We start from the raw sequence: 14975 nt of genomic DNA, 5'->3' as shown, positions 1-14975 counted from the left end.
TACAAAATCAACATACAAAAATCAGTTGCATCTCTGTCACTAACAATGAACTATCTGACAGAGAAATTAAGAAAGCAATTTCATTTACAATAGTATCAAAAACAATAAAATACTTAGGATTAAATTTAACCACGGAGATGAAAGACCTATACACTGAAATCTATTGACTGATGAAAAACACTGAAGACATAAATAAATGGAAAGATATCCTGTGTTCTTTGATTGAGAGAATATTTGATTGAAAGAATATGTCCATACTACTCAAAGCAATCTATAGATTCAATGCAATCCCTATGAAAATTACTATGACATTCTTCATAGAAGTACAAAAAACAATACTGAAACTTGTGTGTAACCACAAAAGACCTTGAATAGTCAAAGCTATCTTGAGAAAGAAGAACAAAGTTGGAGACACCACACTTCCTAAGTTCAAGTTATAACAAAGCTATAGTAATCAAAACAGTATGGGACTGGCATAAAAATAGACACATTGACCAGTGGAATAGAATAGAAAGCCTAGAAATAAACCTACACATATATAGCCAACTAATCTTTGACAAGGGTGCCAAGAACATACATAAAGAACATTCTTTTCAATAAATGGTGGGAAAACTGGATATACTCACAAAAGAATGAAACTATTTTATACCACTCATAAATATTAACCCAAAATGAATTAAAGACTTAATTGTAAGACCTGAAGCCATAAAGTTCCTGGAAGAAAACATACAAAAAGCTCTCCTTGACATTGGTCTGGGTGATGATTTTTTTTTGATATGACACTAAAAGCACAAGCAAAAAAAAAAAAAAGTGGGACTATATCAAACTGCAGTCTCTATATAGCAAATGAAACAATCAAAAAATTAAAAGGTAACATACAGAAGGGGAGAAAATATCTGCAAGTAATTTATATGATAAGGGGTTAATACCTAAAATGTACAAAGAACTCACACAACTGAATAACAACAACAAAAAAACTCTTACTGAAAAATGGGCAAAAGACCTGAATAGACAGTTTTCCAAAAAAAGACATACAAATGGCCAACAGGTACATGAAAAGGTACTCAACATCACGAATAATCAGGGAAGTGCAAATCAAAACCACAATAAGATATCACTTCATACCTGTTAGGATGGCTATTATCAAAAAGAGAAGATAAAACAAATGTTGGGGATGTGGAGAAAAGGGAAGCCTTGTGCACTGTTGGTGGGAATGTAAATTGGTATGAGCATTATGGAAAACAGTATGGAGTTTCCTCAAAAATTAAAAATATAACTATTATATGATCCAGAAACCCACTTCTGGGTATATATCTGAAGAAAATGGAATCGGTATCTTGAGAAGATATTTGCACTCCCATGTTCATTGCAACATTAGTCACTACAGGCAAGATATGGAAATATGGAAACCACCTAAGTGTCCAACGATGGTTGAATGGTTGAAGAAAATGGTGTGTGTGTCTGTGCACATGCGTGCTAGAGAGAGAATAAAATATTATTTAGCCAAAAATGTTGAAGATCCTGCCATTTGCTATAAGAATGAATGTGGAGGTCATTACTACTAAATGAAATAAGCCAGACAACAATATATGATATGACTTATATGTGGAATCTAAAAATAATAATAATAAAGTTGAACTCATAAAAACAAAAAGTAGAATGGTGGTTGCTGGCAACTGTGGGCCAGAGGTAATGGGGAGAGGTTGGTCAAAGGGTACAAGCTTTCAGTTATAAACTCAGTAAGTTCTGAGGATCTAATGTACAGCATGGTGACTATAGTTAATAATACCATATTGCATACCTGAAATTTGCTAAGAGAGTAGATCTTAAGCATTCTTACCCCCCACACATGCAACAAGGTGACGTGACAGATGTTTTAATTAACTTGACTGTGGTAAATATTTCACAAGTATTTCATGAATCGTCATGTTGTTCACTTTATAAACATACATGATTTTTTTTGTCAATTATAGCCCAATAAACCTGGAAAAAAATTCTTGTCTATCCTAGTCTAGCAAGAAATAGTAAAATTAATAATAAAATTTATTAAACTAGGTTGGCCTTAACATATGAAGTGGTATACAATTATGGATATTTTTAATATATGGTTTTAATAAACTATTTTTCGTTAATGTGTATTAATGAAGGTTTTTAAATTGCCCTTTCATCAAGAAGTCAATTAAGAGCAAAAAAGTGAAATTTCAAAATATGAAAAAGTACTTGACTTTTAAAAATACATCTTAAATATTTCCACCCAATGGAGAATGTTATGTAGGTAACCCAAAATTTATTAATTTCATAATTATATTATTTTAACAACCTCAAGGTATTCTGATTTTAAAATTTAGTTTATATTTATAAACAGGAAATATTTATAAAATTATAGAATACATACCTTGAGACTTTTGTTTGAATAATCAACAAGCTTGTTAAATTAATGGAATAATCAGGGATCAATGCACACAATTAAAGTCCTGATTTCTAGAATAAGTATCTGAGAAAAGCTGTGAAAATTTAATTTATTGCTATGTATGGAGTACTGTATTCAGAAGATTCCTAACATTTAAATTAATTTGATTAATTTTTCAGAAGCCTCTTAAAACCAGGGAAAAATAGTGGGAACTAGTGCAATAACTTACTAAAAAAATTGTCAAAAACCAGTAACTAAAAGAGCAGTTCACGTAGATTTTGCCTCTTAAAAAGAGGAGAAATGTAACAGCCTCCTAGATGTCAGTTTCATATCTATTCATAGAATGTATAATGACATTCAGGGAATCAGTTAGCCAAGTGGAGAAGTAATAAAATTCAGTAATAAACTACCAAAGCAAAGCTTTGATGTTTTCAATCAAAATAAGGAAACCTAAAACGGTTTATGAAATCAAAGCACCAGGAAAATCTTAAGATGGAGAAGGTATTTAAATGAGGTCCCTACCTTCAGGTAGCTCTGCATCTAAATAGATGATTATATTCTATTTTCAAAGATCTCAAATAGAAATTACACATCCATTCTCAGAGGACTGTTGATCATACCTCCTCCTCTGTTGAATATTGTCCTATTTGTCATTACCTTAGCTAAGCTAGACATGAGACTCTTGCTAAGCTGATTCATGGTGTGATCATTTATGGCATCTCTGGGTTAGGGATAGCAAACTGGTTTCAACTGATACGCCAACTCCCATCAGCTGGTAGTGAAGCCTGTACACTCTTGAGGCCAGCGGCCACTTATCAGGAAGAACTGCCATGATGGCTAGAGAATGTGTGGTGCATTTGAGATGAGAGAAGGCCTATATGATCACTTCCCAAAGAAGTCTATTTAAATTGAGGCGAGATGGGGGCTTCCCTGCTGGCGCAGTGGTTGAGAGTCCGCCTGCCGATGCAGGGGACACAGGTTCGTGCCCCGGTCCAGGAGGATCCCACATGCTGCGGAGCAGCTGGGCCCGTGAGCCATGGCCACTGAGCCTGCGCATCCGGAGCCTGTGCTCCGCAACGGGAGAGGCCACAACAGTGAGAGGCCCGCGAACCACAAACAAAATAAAAATAAAAAACCAAAAAAATTGAGCCGAGATGAAACAAGGCAAGATGTCTTCAGTGGTGCTGAAGGTGCTTCCAGCGCCATTCTTTCTCTTGGCTCATACATGTGGCAGAGTGGGGTTGGGTCAGTCTCATGGTACAGTACAGTCAATGGCAGAAGTAGGTGGCAGCTGCAGTCAGAATACCTTACCTTCTCCACTCTACCGTGAACACAGCAGACTCCACAGACTCCAGGAATCTGCGGAGTTGGTCCAACTTCATAGTAAGGTCATTACTTCACCTGACAATGCCGCATCATTTTCGCTTGTTCCATATCAGCTGCTTCCCACGAGGATCTCCTTAAGCTGCAAAAATGATTTCAGAACCACCCCCTGCTCCCGACTTGAGAAAATACATGATGACAAAAAATAAATAAATAAATCATGAATTTAATCATACTTCTGTGTGATTTTACATCTTACTACCCACAACTACATCTATACGTATTTGAAAAACTGTAGCATGTACATGTACAAGACATAATGCCATCTTAGACAATCACTGGTAGCCAGGGATTCAAGGACTCCAAGCCACCCTCTAAGGTCCCCTAGGGCTTCCTGCCTACCAGTTCAGAACCACATCATTCTGCACACTGGAGACTAGAAGGAAGATGGATGGAGGTCTCAGGGTGACAAACTTTCAAAAACAAACCTCAGGAGAGTTAGGTTTCTACTGGTTCTTTCCTCATAAAGGAACAATTTTACTTTCCCTTTTTAGGTTATACTTTTATTTCGTCATGTTCATAGCTTTCTTTAGATATACTCATTTTTTCTTACTCTTTCTAAAATGTGGAAATCAAAATTAGACATAATAATAGAAATATATTCATAAAACATTCTGTGTTATCATGGGCAATAGCTTAGTTAGCTACCTAAGTCTCCTCAATACCTGGATTAGCATAATTTTTCTTTCTACCAGGACTCTCTTTACCTTACTCAGACATACACAAAGCCCCCTAACTGACTTAATGGTCTCAAAAGTGTAAAGACTCTTTTTGCTGCTGTTAATACAACTTGTGTTTAATTCTGATTGCACTGTCTTAATATCAGAGTCATTAGATACAGCTTACTCTTTCTTCTAAGGTACACATATACAGACTAATGAAGAGAGTTTTGAGGTCTTGCTTCTGGTATGGCAGAGAAAAATCAAAGTGTAAGAATCCAAGTGTATTTAATTCCAGACAAAAGAAGAAGGGCTGGCTTTTTCATATTTTATTTGCAATATAGGTGAGATCCTCTGAGATATTTTAGCAAGAAACTTCATTGTAGATGTAAAAAATGTCATTATCATGATAATAATACAAGTACAGTCAGAAAGAAAAGGAAGTGTAAGTGCTGTCAATGGTGATAATTTCAATTACCAGGTGAAAGCAGTGTAAATGGATAAAATCTAAGAATGTGATCATTTTTAAAAAACAGAAATCTATCCACTGAACTCCTGAACCATCCTGCTGTTTTCTGGGAGCTGGCACAAAGTAACAACTTTAAACAGAATACCTATTTATGCCATATAAATCAGTTAGGCAAATGTCTATAATGTTTTTTAATATTTTAATTGTATCTCTAACTCCTCTCAAATCAAGCTTTCAGCCAACGTAATTTGTTTAGTCATATAGAGTTCTATTGTTTCTGCTCTCAAATAGTAAATTACCAACTAACATGGGTAACCAAATAGTAGATGAAAAAAGTTTTTCTTTACAGAAGTATCAGAGTTAATAATCAAAGAAAATATGAAAGAATTAGAATATAAGATTTTGGAAGTCTTAAGGGATCTGAGCTTTGATCATTAACTGTTAATATCATTAAAAGAGAGACAATCGAATGACTTATGGCCCCTGATGGAACACACTACCACCTCTGAAGCATCTTGATGAAACAACAACAAAAAAACACATCTGAATTTGGTCAAGCTGCTAGATTCTACCAATTTACAGAAATAAACAGAATGGAAGAATCTGTTAAACTACACCCAGTAATTCAGTCAGCAAAATTTAAACCATGAAAACTATAAGACAACGAACTCAGTTTTTCCTACAAATAAATTCCCCCTGCCAAAAAAAAGAGAGAGTGAGCAGTAAAGAGAAATATGAGGATGGGGTAGAGGGGCTATGAATTATAATAGAAAATAATACGAAATATAAAAGGTAGGCAGGATATTTTTATGATATTAAGTATTGGGCTTCTCTGGTGGTACAGTGGTTAAGAATCCGCCTGCCAATGCAGGGGACAAGGGTTCAAGCCCTGGTCCGGGAAGATCCCGCATGCCGCGGAGCAACTAAGCCCGTGCACCACAACTACTGAGCCTGCGCTCTAGAGCCTGCAAGCCACAACTACTGAGCCCATGCGCCACAACTACTGAGCCCACACGCCACAAGTAGAGCTTGTGGTGCCGCACACCTAGAGCCCGTACTCCGCAACAAGAAAAGCCACTGCAATGAGAAGCCCACACACTGCCACGAAGAGTAGCCCCCGCTCGCTGCAAGTAGAGAAAGCCCGTGCACAGCAACAAAGACCCAACGCGGCCAAAAATAAATAAATAAATTTATTTTAAAAGTTCTTCCATGTGAAAAAAAATACACACACACACACACACACACACACACACACACACACACACACACACGGATATAATTATAAAGTGTCTGGAATGTCCTTCATAACCCAGTTGTGGGGGAGTACGTGGGAGCATGGATAAAACCAGTTTGCCCAGAAGTTGATAACTGTTGAGGTTGGATGAAGGGTTTACGGATTTCATTTTCCTTAAATCTGTCTAATTTTGCAATTTCCCATATATATTACTTTACTAAGGCTGCCATAACAAAACACCACAGACTGGGTGGCTTAAACAACAGAGATTTATTTCCTCACAGCTCTAGAGGCTGAAAGCCCAAGATCAACGTGTTGGCAGGTTGGTTTCCTGTGAGGCCTCTCTCCACCTTCTCACTGTGTCCTCACATATTCTTTTCTCTGTGCGCACCCATCCCTGGTGTCTCTTCATGTGTCCACATTTCCTCTTTGTATAAGGACACCAGTGACATTGGATAGGGCCCAGCCTAACTGCCTCATTTAAAATTAATCACCTCTTTAAAGGTCCTATCTCCAAACACAATCACATTCTGGGGGTTTCTGGGAGTTAGGACTAAAACATATGAATTCAGGTGAGGCACAATTCAGCCCATACCACCATAATAAAAATGTTTTTAAATAAAAGATAAAATACAATATTTTAAAAATACAATAGAATAAATACATAAAATCCGTAACTTCAAAAACTGAATTTAAAAAAATGACTTGCTTCTCAACCTACACCTTCAAATAAACTTGTCTCAAGCCTCATCTTTCAGTACTTACACAGGCCTCCTCACTCAACGTGTGTATCCCTAGCAGAATGTTGTGTTTCACTTTTCTTGAAGTGCCTTCCTGAGATCTCAGAGACTTAAGTATATAATAAGAGAAACAAAATTTTGTTGTGAGCAGCTAGCTACATCTAGCTACTGGACTGTTACGAGCTGAACATCTGTGTCCCTCCTAAATTCCTATGTTGATGCCTAACTCCCAAGGTGATGGTATTTGGAGGTGGGGCCTTTGGGAAGTAACGAGGTCACTAGGGGGAGCCATCATGAATGGGATTGGTGCCCTTATAAGAATAGGGCAGAGAGCTCACTCACTCTTTTTCCACCATGGGAGGATACAACAAGATGTCAGCAGCCTGCAAACTGGAAGAAGGGCTCTCACCAGAACCCAGCCGTGCTGGCACCCTGATCTTGGACTTCCAGCCTCCAAAGCTATGAGAAATAAATTTACGTTGCTCATAAACTGGTCAGTCTATGGTATCTTGCTATAGCAGCCCAAATCTATTTTTAAAAGAATTATTCATCTAACAAATATTATCCCTTACTTTCAAAATTACACAAACTGAAAAATTAATATGGTTAATTGTCCTCACCCAGTGTCCCATTTCTACCTCATTGGAGGTCATCGGTGGAGGGCCAAGTGCTTGATTTCTGTATCCAGTGCAACAGGATTTAAATAAAATCAGAGAGAAAATATTGGCCAAACCTAACATATCAGGAAGAATAGCACATTAGGTAAAAGTCACCATTAGATTCCAAAAATGGTCCTGACAACATGAAAAAAATGAGCCTAATAAGGTAATAACATTTAATAGGAATAAATGTAGGATTCTACACTAGGGTCCAAAAACACTTACTGGAAAAATATAAAAGAAGTATGGCTTAACAAGAACACACATTAAACATTTTATTAAGAACTTTAATTGGTAATAAAGATACTGAAGGTCAATAATGTGCTTACTCAGAATATATTAGGCTATAGCAACAGAATTACAACTTAAAGAGATGATGATCCCATTTTATTCAAGGTTTCATCTGAACCTTTTGTTTCCAAGTAATAGACTTCACAAAAAATAATGTGAAAATGGTGAATATATTTAATGCCTTGTCAAATAAAGAATAACAACAGAACTTGGAAATGTAGGATAATATAAGACTGAAGAGAGACAGAAAACTTCAAATAGAGGGCTGTCATTTGAAAAGGCTTTAGACCTATCCTTCCTGGCCCCAAAGGGGAGAATGATGTTACCCTTGCTAACTCCTCCTTGAGGCCTTCTCTGGCCTCTAAACTGTGAGCTCCTGATCACTGGCTCCCACTTCTTCTTTGTTGGGCACCAATCCCATTTCTAATTGTGAAATTGCGTTAGCCCTGCTAGACTGTAAATTCCCAGAAAGGGTGGACCACATCTGATGTGTTGGTCCTATAACACTCCATGCCTGGCACAGACGAATGAGTAAAAGAACATATGAGAAACAGATTTGACATTAACATGTATTTTCTAACACAATTGTGCAAAGATTCATGGGCTGCCTCAAGAAGTAGCGATTTTTCTTTCATGGAAAACCCTTGTTCAGGCTTAAAGTGGCTTCCACTTGCCTAGGGCAGGGGTGCGTGAGGTAGAGGGGAATTAAAGCATGGGGTGGGAGGTAGTGACTCAATTAAATGATTTTTAACCTTCTTACCAACCTGAGGCCCTATGATTTGAGTGCTGCTAGGAAAGACTGTGCTTATTACATCATAGATTTCATTTTAGCACGTTAGCTATATTCTGATCCATTTCGGAAAATTTTAGTAATATGCTTCTACGTAATTGCTGCTGCTCAAACTCAAATTTCATTTGATATTTCCCTCTATCTTCTTCTTCTCCTTCTCTCCCTATTCCAAAAAGCTGCTGATTAATATTTCCATTTTGCTGTAAGGATGCATAAAGTTTCAGAAAACATAGTAGCAGACAGTGAGGTGAGGACAGACTCAAAGACAAGAAAAACGCTTCTGAGATTCTTAGCATGAACTGTGCCAAAAGTAAATGCAGATTTGACAAATGACACAAACGTCATTACCTCTCCATTCCCCTTTCTGCTGATTCGATTTTTACAAGGGCCCAATTTTCCACAGAAACTGATCAGACTTGCAGCAAATACAAAGACTGCATCTTTTATTTATAAGGCAAAAAATCTACCCAAATACTTTTCATTAAAATGCGTGTCCTGGAATACTAGCTTTCAGAGTATTAGTCAAGCATTACATAACTTTGCTTACTCCTGTGGGAATTAATAAGCAAAGACCTTGAAGGTCGATCTCCTCAGCACAGTTCCTGAGTCTACCAGTTCTGACCTTGATCACTTGATTCAGTTTGCTAATGATGTCTGGGGATGAAATTGCGAGATACGTGAGCAAATGCACATGCTCACTCACTGTCCTTTCTCCATTCTCTGCTCTCCTTCTAGAGGAACATCTTTTGTGAGAGTATCCTCTAGCCCTAAATCAATTCATAGACAATTATGGAATTAGGAAATCAACATGTTATTAACCATCAATAATTACAATACAAATATAACTTACTAATCTTGAATCTTGTTACATCTACTGAGAAGGTTTTGAAAAAGTTAGGTAGATAAGATAGAAACAGGAAGTTACATACAGGGGGGGAAGGCTGGCAAGTCACACCCTGGAGTTGAGAGTACAAAGTTGGGAGGTTACCCACACTCCACACAAAGGAGCTTCCAGAGAAAATATGAGGATGGGAGAAGTGACATAATTTTCAAATGCTCAGCGTTTTCTTTTTGAACCATGTCATGCTAGCACTTAAAGACCAGCAAGTAGATCATTGATTTATACCACCTCACCCTGTATATTCCTATGTGTTCTACAGCTTTAAGCACAGCCAGCCAAATAATGTAGTCATTCCTACATTTAGTAAAACTTCAAACATGTTTCTGAGAAAAAAAAAACACGTGAAACAGTATGTCTATGATAAGCAAAACACGTACTCTTCAGAGAAGTGCTTCTTAAACTTCAGTGTGCATACACATCCCCTGGAGATTTTGCTAACATGCAGATTTTAGTCCAGTAGTTCTGGGGTGGGACCTGAGATTCTGCATTTATAACAAGCTCTCAGGTAATGCTGATGCTGCCGGTCCACAGACCACCTCTGAGGAGGCTTTAGACTGTGACAGGAAAACCCAGTCTGGGCAGGAAATCTGTGCCCTCAACGTCATTCCCCCTTTACATTTTTTCCCCTGAGTTCCTGCACTCTTTCCTGTTTCACTGGTATAAGAAAATTTCAGAACCAAGCAGACTGGGTACAAAAGAAAAGAAAATATTCTAAGATTACAACTTCAAATGGGACAATAATAAGATTTTAAGTTGTCTCAAGGTTAGAGACATAATTTTTGATATACATGAATTATACATACTTCATGCAATTCACTGAACAAATACACAGTAGCCTCTTTCTTTCCATAAACGAAGCCCTATGTCTGCATAATTTAAAGGAAGTTTATTTAATTAATGCACAGCACACCACTGTTCAGGTATCTCTGGAGAGTGAGGTGATCTGAAAAAGTCAAATTTTCCAGATAACTAAAGTTTATCTTTTTACGTTTCCAAGCGTATGTACTTTAGTGATTTTTTTCATCTAAATCTTTCTGGAGTTAACATATTGAAGACTTATTAGATATATAAAACATGGTTTAATACATCTACAATTATCCAGGGTCAACCATGATTATTCTACAGCATGCTATAACAATACTGCAGGTGCTACTCAAGTCCACGTGGGACTCTGTGCAACTCCTACACAGTAGAGTCCTAGAATGTCCTTTGGGGGTTTCTCAGCCTATTTCCAGCAAACTTCTGCCCCCTCTCTACATGATCAGCTGCCACTTCATAGTGCTCTCTGATTGCCCTCCTCTTAGAATTATTAATCTGCTGCTTTATTTCTCATGTAATATTCTGGGGTAGATTTTAAGACTAATTTCCCTTATGTTTGTTTTTTTAATGCAGGCACCCTCTTTCAGGGTTTGGGGCTACTGGTTACCCGAATCAGTACATTCATTCCAGCTTAAAGACATCACCAAGTTAATCTCCCATTAAGTATCTCTTACTATGACTACTGAATACTCACTGATTCCAGTGTCCTTACAGTACTGGACCAAGTATCGTCCCATAACTTTTAGAAGATGATTATATTCTTGGACATTGAGAAATCCCTGCTTATTATGGGATGGTTCCATGATCTCCAAGGGTATATCAACAATTCCAACCACACCTGCATCAAGTCTGGAAGAATAAATACATATAGAAATTATACGAAATTGAGCTAAATAAACAGAAAAAGCTAATATACCCTCATCTTTCAAAATAAATTTTTTAAAAAACAAATTCAGTCATTTGGTCCAAACCATGTCAAAGTTAACAAGTTATCTTATAATTGTACTTTTTAATGTAAGTCTACGGTTATCCTAGTTGTGCTTGGTCCCATAATACAAAATCTCTTAACACATCATTACTGAATTAATATGGCTCCCTTTCCAAACCTATAACCTGACATGGGGAGTCAAGGTGGGTGGGAAGAGGAGGCCGTTTAGCAATAAACATCCCTAACAATCCCTTACAGCAATAAACTGACATGGTCCTCTTAACAATATGAGCCAGCCACTTTTTTCATCCTCATTTCACCTGTCGGGTTGGATTTCTCCTCATCATTGCAGAGGTACACAGGTGCTCAGTGGGAATATATGGGCTGTATTATCTGAGAAGTAACAGCCTGATGGATAAACTCAATTTTTTTTTTCACATTTTTAGCAGCTCATGATGTATGTAGCTGGGCTATTCTGCTTAGTGCTATAACCTGTTTAGGGAAAGGGCATCCAGAAGTCTAGCTCTTCAAGGGCTCCCCAGTGCCCGCAGCCTGGCACACAAGTCACACCTTCCCAATTTGGGGCCGCTGCCCATCATGTTTTTCATTACTTTCCCCTTCCACCCTGCCCTCCCTTCAGCCAGTCATTCTGTAAGTCTGAATTTGGGCATCACTTCTTCCAGGAAACCTAACTTAAATTCCCCCAGTTTCATTTACTGCCCCTCCTAAGAGGCTTTTTGCACCTGATACTTGCCTCTAACATATATTTGTTCATTCATCAATTCATTCACGCTCAGCACCTGGCCCTATTCGAGGAACTAGGAATACGTTATGAATAAGAAAGACAAGGTCCCTGTTTATGAAGTTTCTCTTCTATTAAAGGACGGCGACAATTAAGGGTGATAAGGGCATTTCAGATGGCAATAAGTTGGTATAAGGAAAATACAGCAGGTGCTGTAATCTGTGAAGAGAGAAAAGGTAGAGAGGGGTGATGGCAGGGGCTGGTTTTAATTAGACAGTCTAAGAAGACCCTCCTGTGGAGCAAACTTCAGAGCTGGTGCCTGAGTGACATGCTAGGACCAGCAGTAAGAAGATCTGAGGACAGAAGGTTCAAGGCAGAGGGAATAGCAAATGCCAAGGCCCTACGGCAGGAACAAGCTTAGGATGTCAAAGGAACAGGGAGCCTGCTGGTGTGAGGGGAATGCAGGCAGAGGCTGGGGATGGGTGGGGTGTGTCCCTGAGCCAGGCAGCAGCCAGATCACTGGCAGACTATGAAAACCAGTTCTATTCTACATGCACTGGGATTTTAAGCAAGAGAATAAACTAATTTATGTTTTAAAAGATCATTCTTGCTGTTCCCACACAATAATAAATACATATTTATACATTTGTCCATCTCACTGGACTACAAGTTCCTTAGCAAAAGGTAGTAGGTTTTCAACATTTTGTCTGCAGAGCTTAGTACAGTGCCTGGCACAAGATACTGCAATACAAGTGCTTGTTGAATGAACAAATGAGTGAGTCACTAATTCCTTGAGAGTGAGGGAACAAGATGAAAAAGTGTCCCCCTGAGCCATCCTACTGCTCGCGGTTATCCTGTCTGACTCTGTGCTTTTCTATGGTCTCTCTTCGGGACCCTACATAATTCATGAGAGCAGCTTGTGGAGTTTCAGACCCACCACCGGGAAAGCACCAGAATGTATTACTCTGGGATCGAAGCAGGCTGAAGAGTGTTAAGAATATACGCTCATGCAGGTAACTGGCAGGAACTCATACATGCAGGGGCTGCACAAAATGTTAACAGGGCTGTGGTATAAGACTATGGATTTTTCTTTTCCAAAATTTCTTTACTCTGCTTATATTATTTTTTAATTGGTGAAATATCAGAAACTTAACCCTAGTAGATGGCACAAGAAATGGTAAAGTTTCCAAAAGCATGCTTTTTCCTTAGAGCAGGCACACAGCTCCACTGACATTATAAATTAGGCAGATGAATGCCTGCACACTGATGGGAAGGGTGGATGGGGGATATGACACCTGCTCCCATTATGATTAATCACTTACCTCCACAGACAAAATCTTACTGCAACTTCCCTCATCCTGCCTGTGCCTCTGAAAACAAAAACATACTTACAAGGACTTCAGTTTCAACTGTGGGCCCACTTTCTCATGCATTTTGATCAAGCGGTTATTACTGTAAATGAACATCCCGGCTTGGCTTCGGTTTTCTATGTTCACACCAAAGAACAGGGTGAGTGTCCTTGCTTTTTTTAATTCTCTAGCATTACATTTAGAAAGTGAAAAAAATATATTAATAAAAATATACAGTTTACAAACTGTTAATAAACAAACTCAGAAGATAAATATCAAAGGAACTATATACATAAAATATACAGATATTTTGCAAAACTTAGTAAGCACACTCGGTATCTCTGTATGGCCAAGTATTTTGCATAAACGTGATAGGCAATAACAATACCAGTCAAACACAAGCACTCTGATTCAAAAATGAGTTTGCCAATTTAAATTTACAAGAACTAGAAAGTTTACAGTTTATAAGAACTAGAAAGTACAAGTTGTAAAATGTTAACTGGTCTAATATGTACGTCACAGCATTTTTTGAAAAATGATGATTTGACCATTTTAAAATTTAGGTATTTCTAACTTTCAGCATGTTCTCAAACCTCCAAATATTCTACACAGATTGGAATGTGCCAAAAGATATTCTTTAGTTTTCTCTCTTTTTCCAAATTCAAAGGTAAATCAAAGTTAATTAAGCAAGTTTACAAGGGCAACAGACATTAGCTCCTGTTTTTTCTGACTCTGTCTGCTATACTATGTTTTATGTGACTTTTGTATTAAAAGTGTAAAAATAGAAAATGAGACATAGCAGACATGACAGAAACAGTCATAATAACAGGAGGCTGCTTGGAGCTATGAAAAACACCTGGATGTAAGAACCAGAAAGATGGATGTGACTTCAAATACAAGCTTGTCTTTGCAACAACCATGTGACTATGGATGAGTCGCTTCAACTTTCTGTCTCGTGTGAAAAATGGGAATAATACCTGCCTAGCCACTTGGGATTCCGTGAGGAGTAAAACGGATAATGTTCAGTACAAACTTGGAAGACATTAGGTGCCTGGCAAGTTATTCTCCTTTCCCAACCAAGAATGGTACCAAATATAATTCTTTCCCTCCACCCATCCTGTAGCTCCTCTCATTCCACAAAAACAGCTTTTCTTTTCAAATTCATGATCATGGGCTATTACAACTGACATACTTACTGGACTGATTAAATATATCTATCATTAAAGGACAGTGACAAAGTTGTATCAGTCCTTCTATATGGATATGATATACAGAGTACATCAGACTTTCTGAGGGAGTTACTGACATGAATTAATATATTATGTAGTTTTTAAATGCATATACATGTAGGGTTAAATATATATGAATCAAAGTTTTTCTCAAAAATGTCTACTCTATAATTAGGTTCCCGTTGTTTAACTAAATAGAATACTGACTTTGTAAGGGACCCCAAAACAGAGTATTGGAGGGTATGACATAATCACTCTGCGACAGTAAATGGCATACTGATTGTCTTCAAATTTAAAAAAAGCATTGTACTATAAAAATAAGTTCATACCAACTGGCATTATTGTAATAGGATGGTCACCTTTCATGCCTAT

General features: G+C 37.7%; 1 protein-coding gene across 1 annotated transcript in view; it reads right to left on the bottom strand.

Annotated features, from left to right (window-relative positions):
* Positions 1 to 14975, bottom strand: part of MORC1 (MORC family CW-type zinc finger 1) — a 185422-nt gene that overhangs the window by 96174 nt on the left and 74273 nt on the right. The window contains 2 exon segments of the mRNA XM_024735327.1: positions 11050 to 11204; positions 13418 to 13561. Of these exon segments, the coding sequence (XP_024591095.1) occupies positions 11050 to 11204; positions 13418 to 13561 (299 nt within the window).

The sequence above is a fragment of the Neophocaena asiaeorientalis genome, unplaced genomic scaffold (assembly GCF_003031525.2).
Source record: "Neophocaena asiaeorientalis asiaeorientalis breed wild unplaced genomic scaffold, Neophocaena_asiaeorientalis_V1.1 scaffold136, whole genome shotgun sequence".
NCBI lineage: Eukaryota > Metazoa > Chordata > Mammalia > Artiodactyla > Phocoenidae > Neophocaena > Neophocaena asiaeorientalis.
Note: the sequence above shows the minus strand (reverse complement) of the source record. Positions and strands in the feature narration are given on the sequence as shown.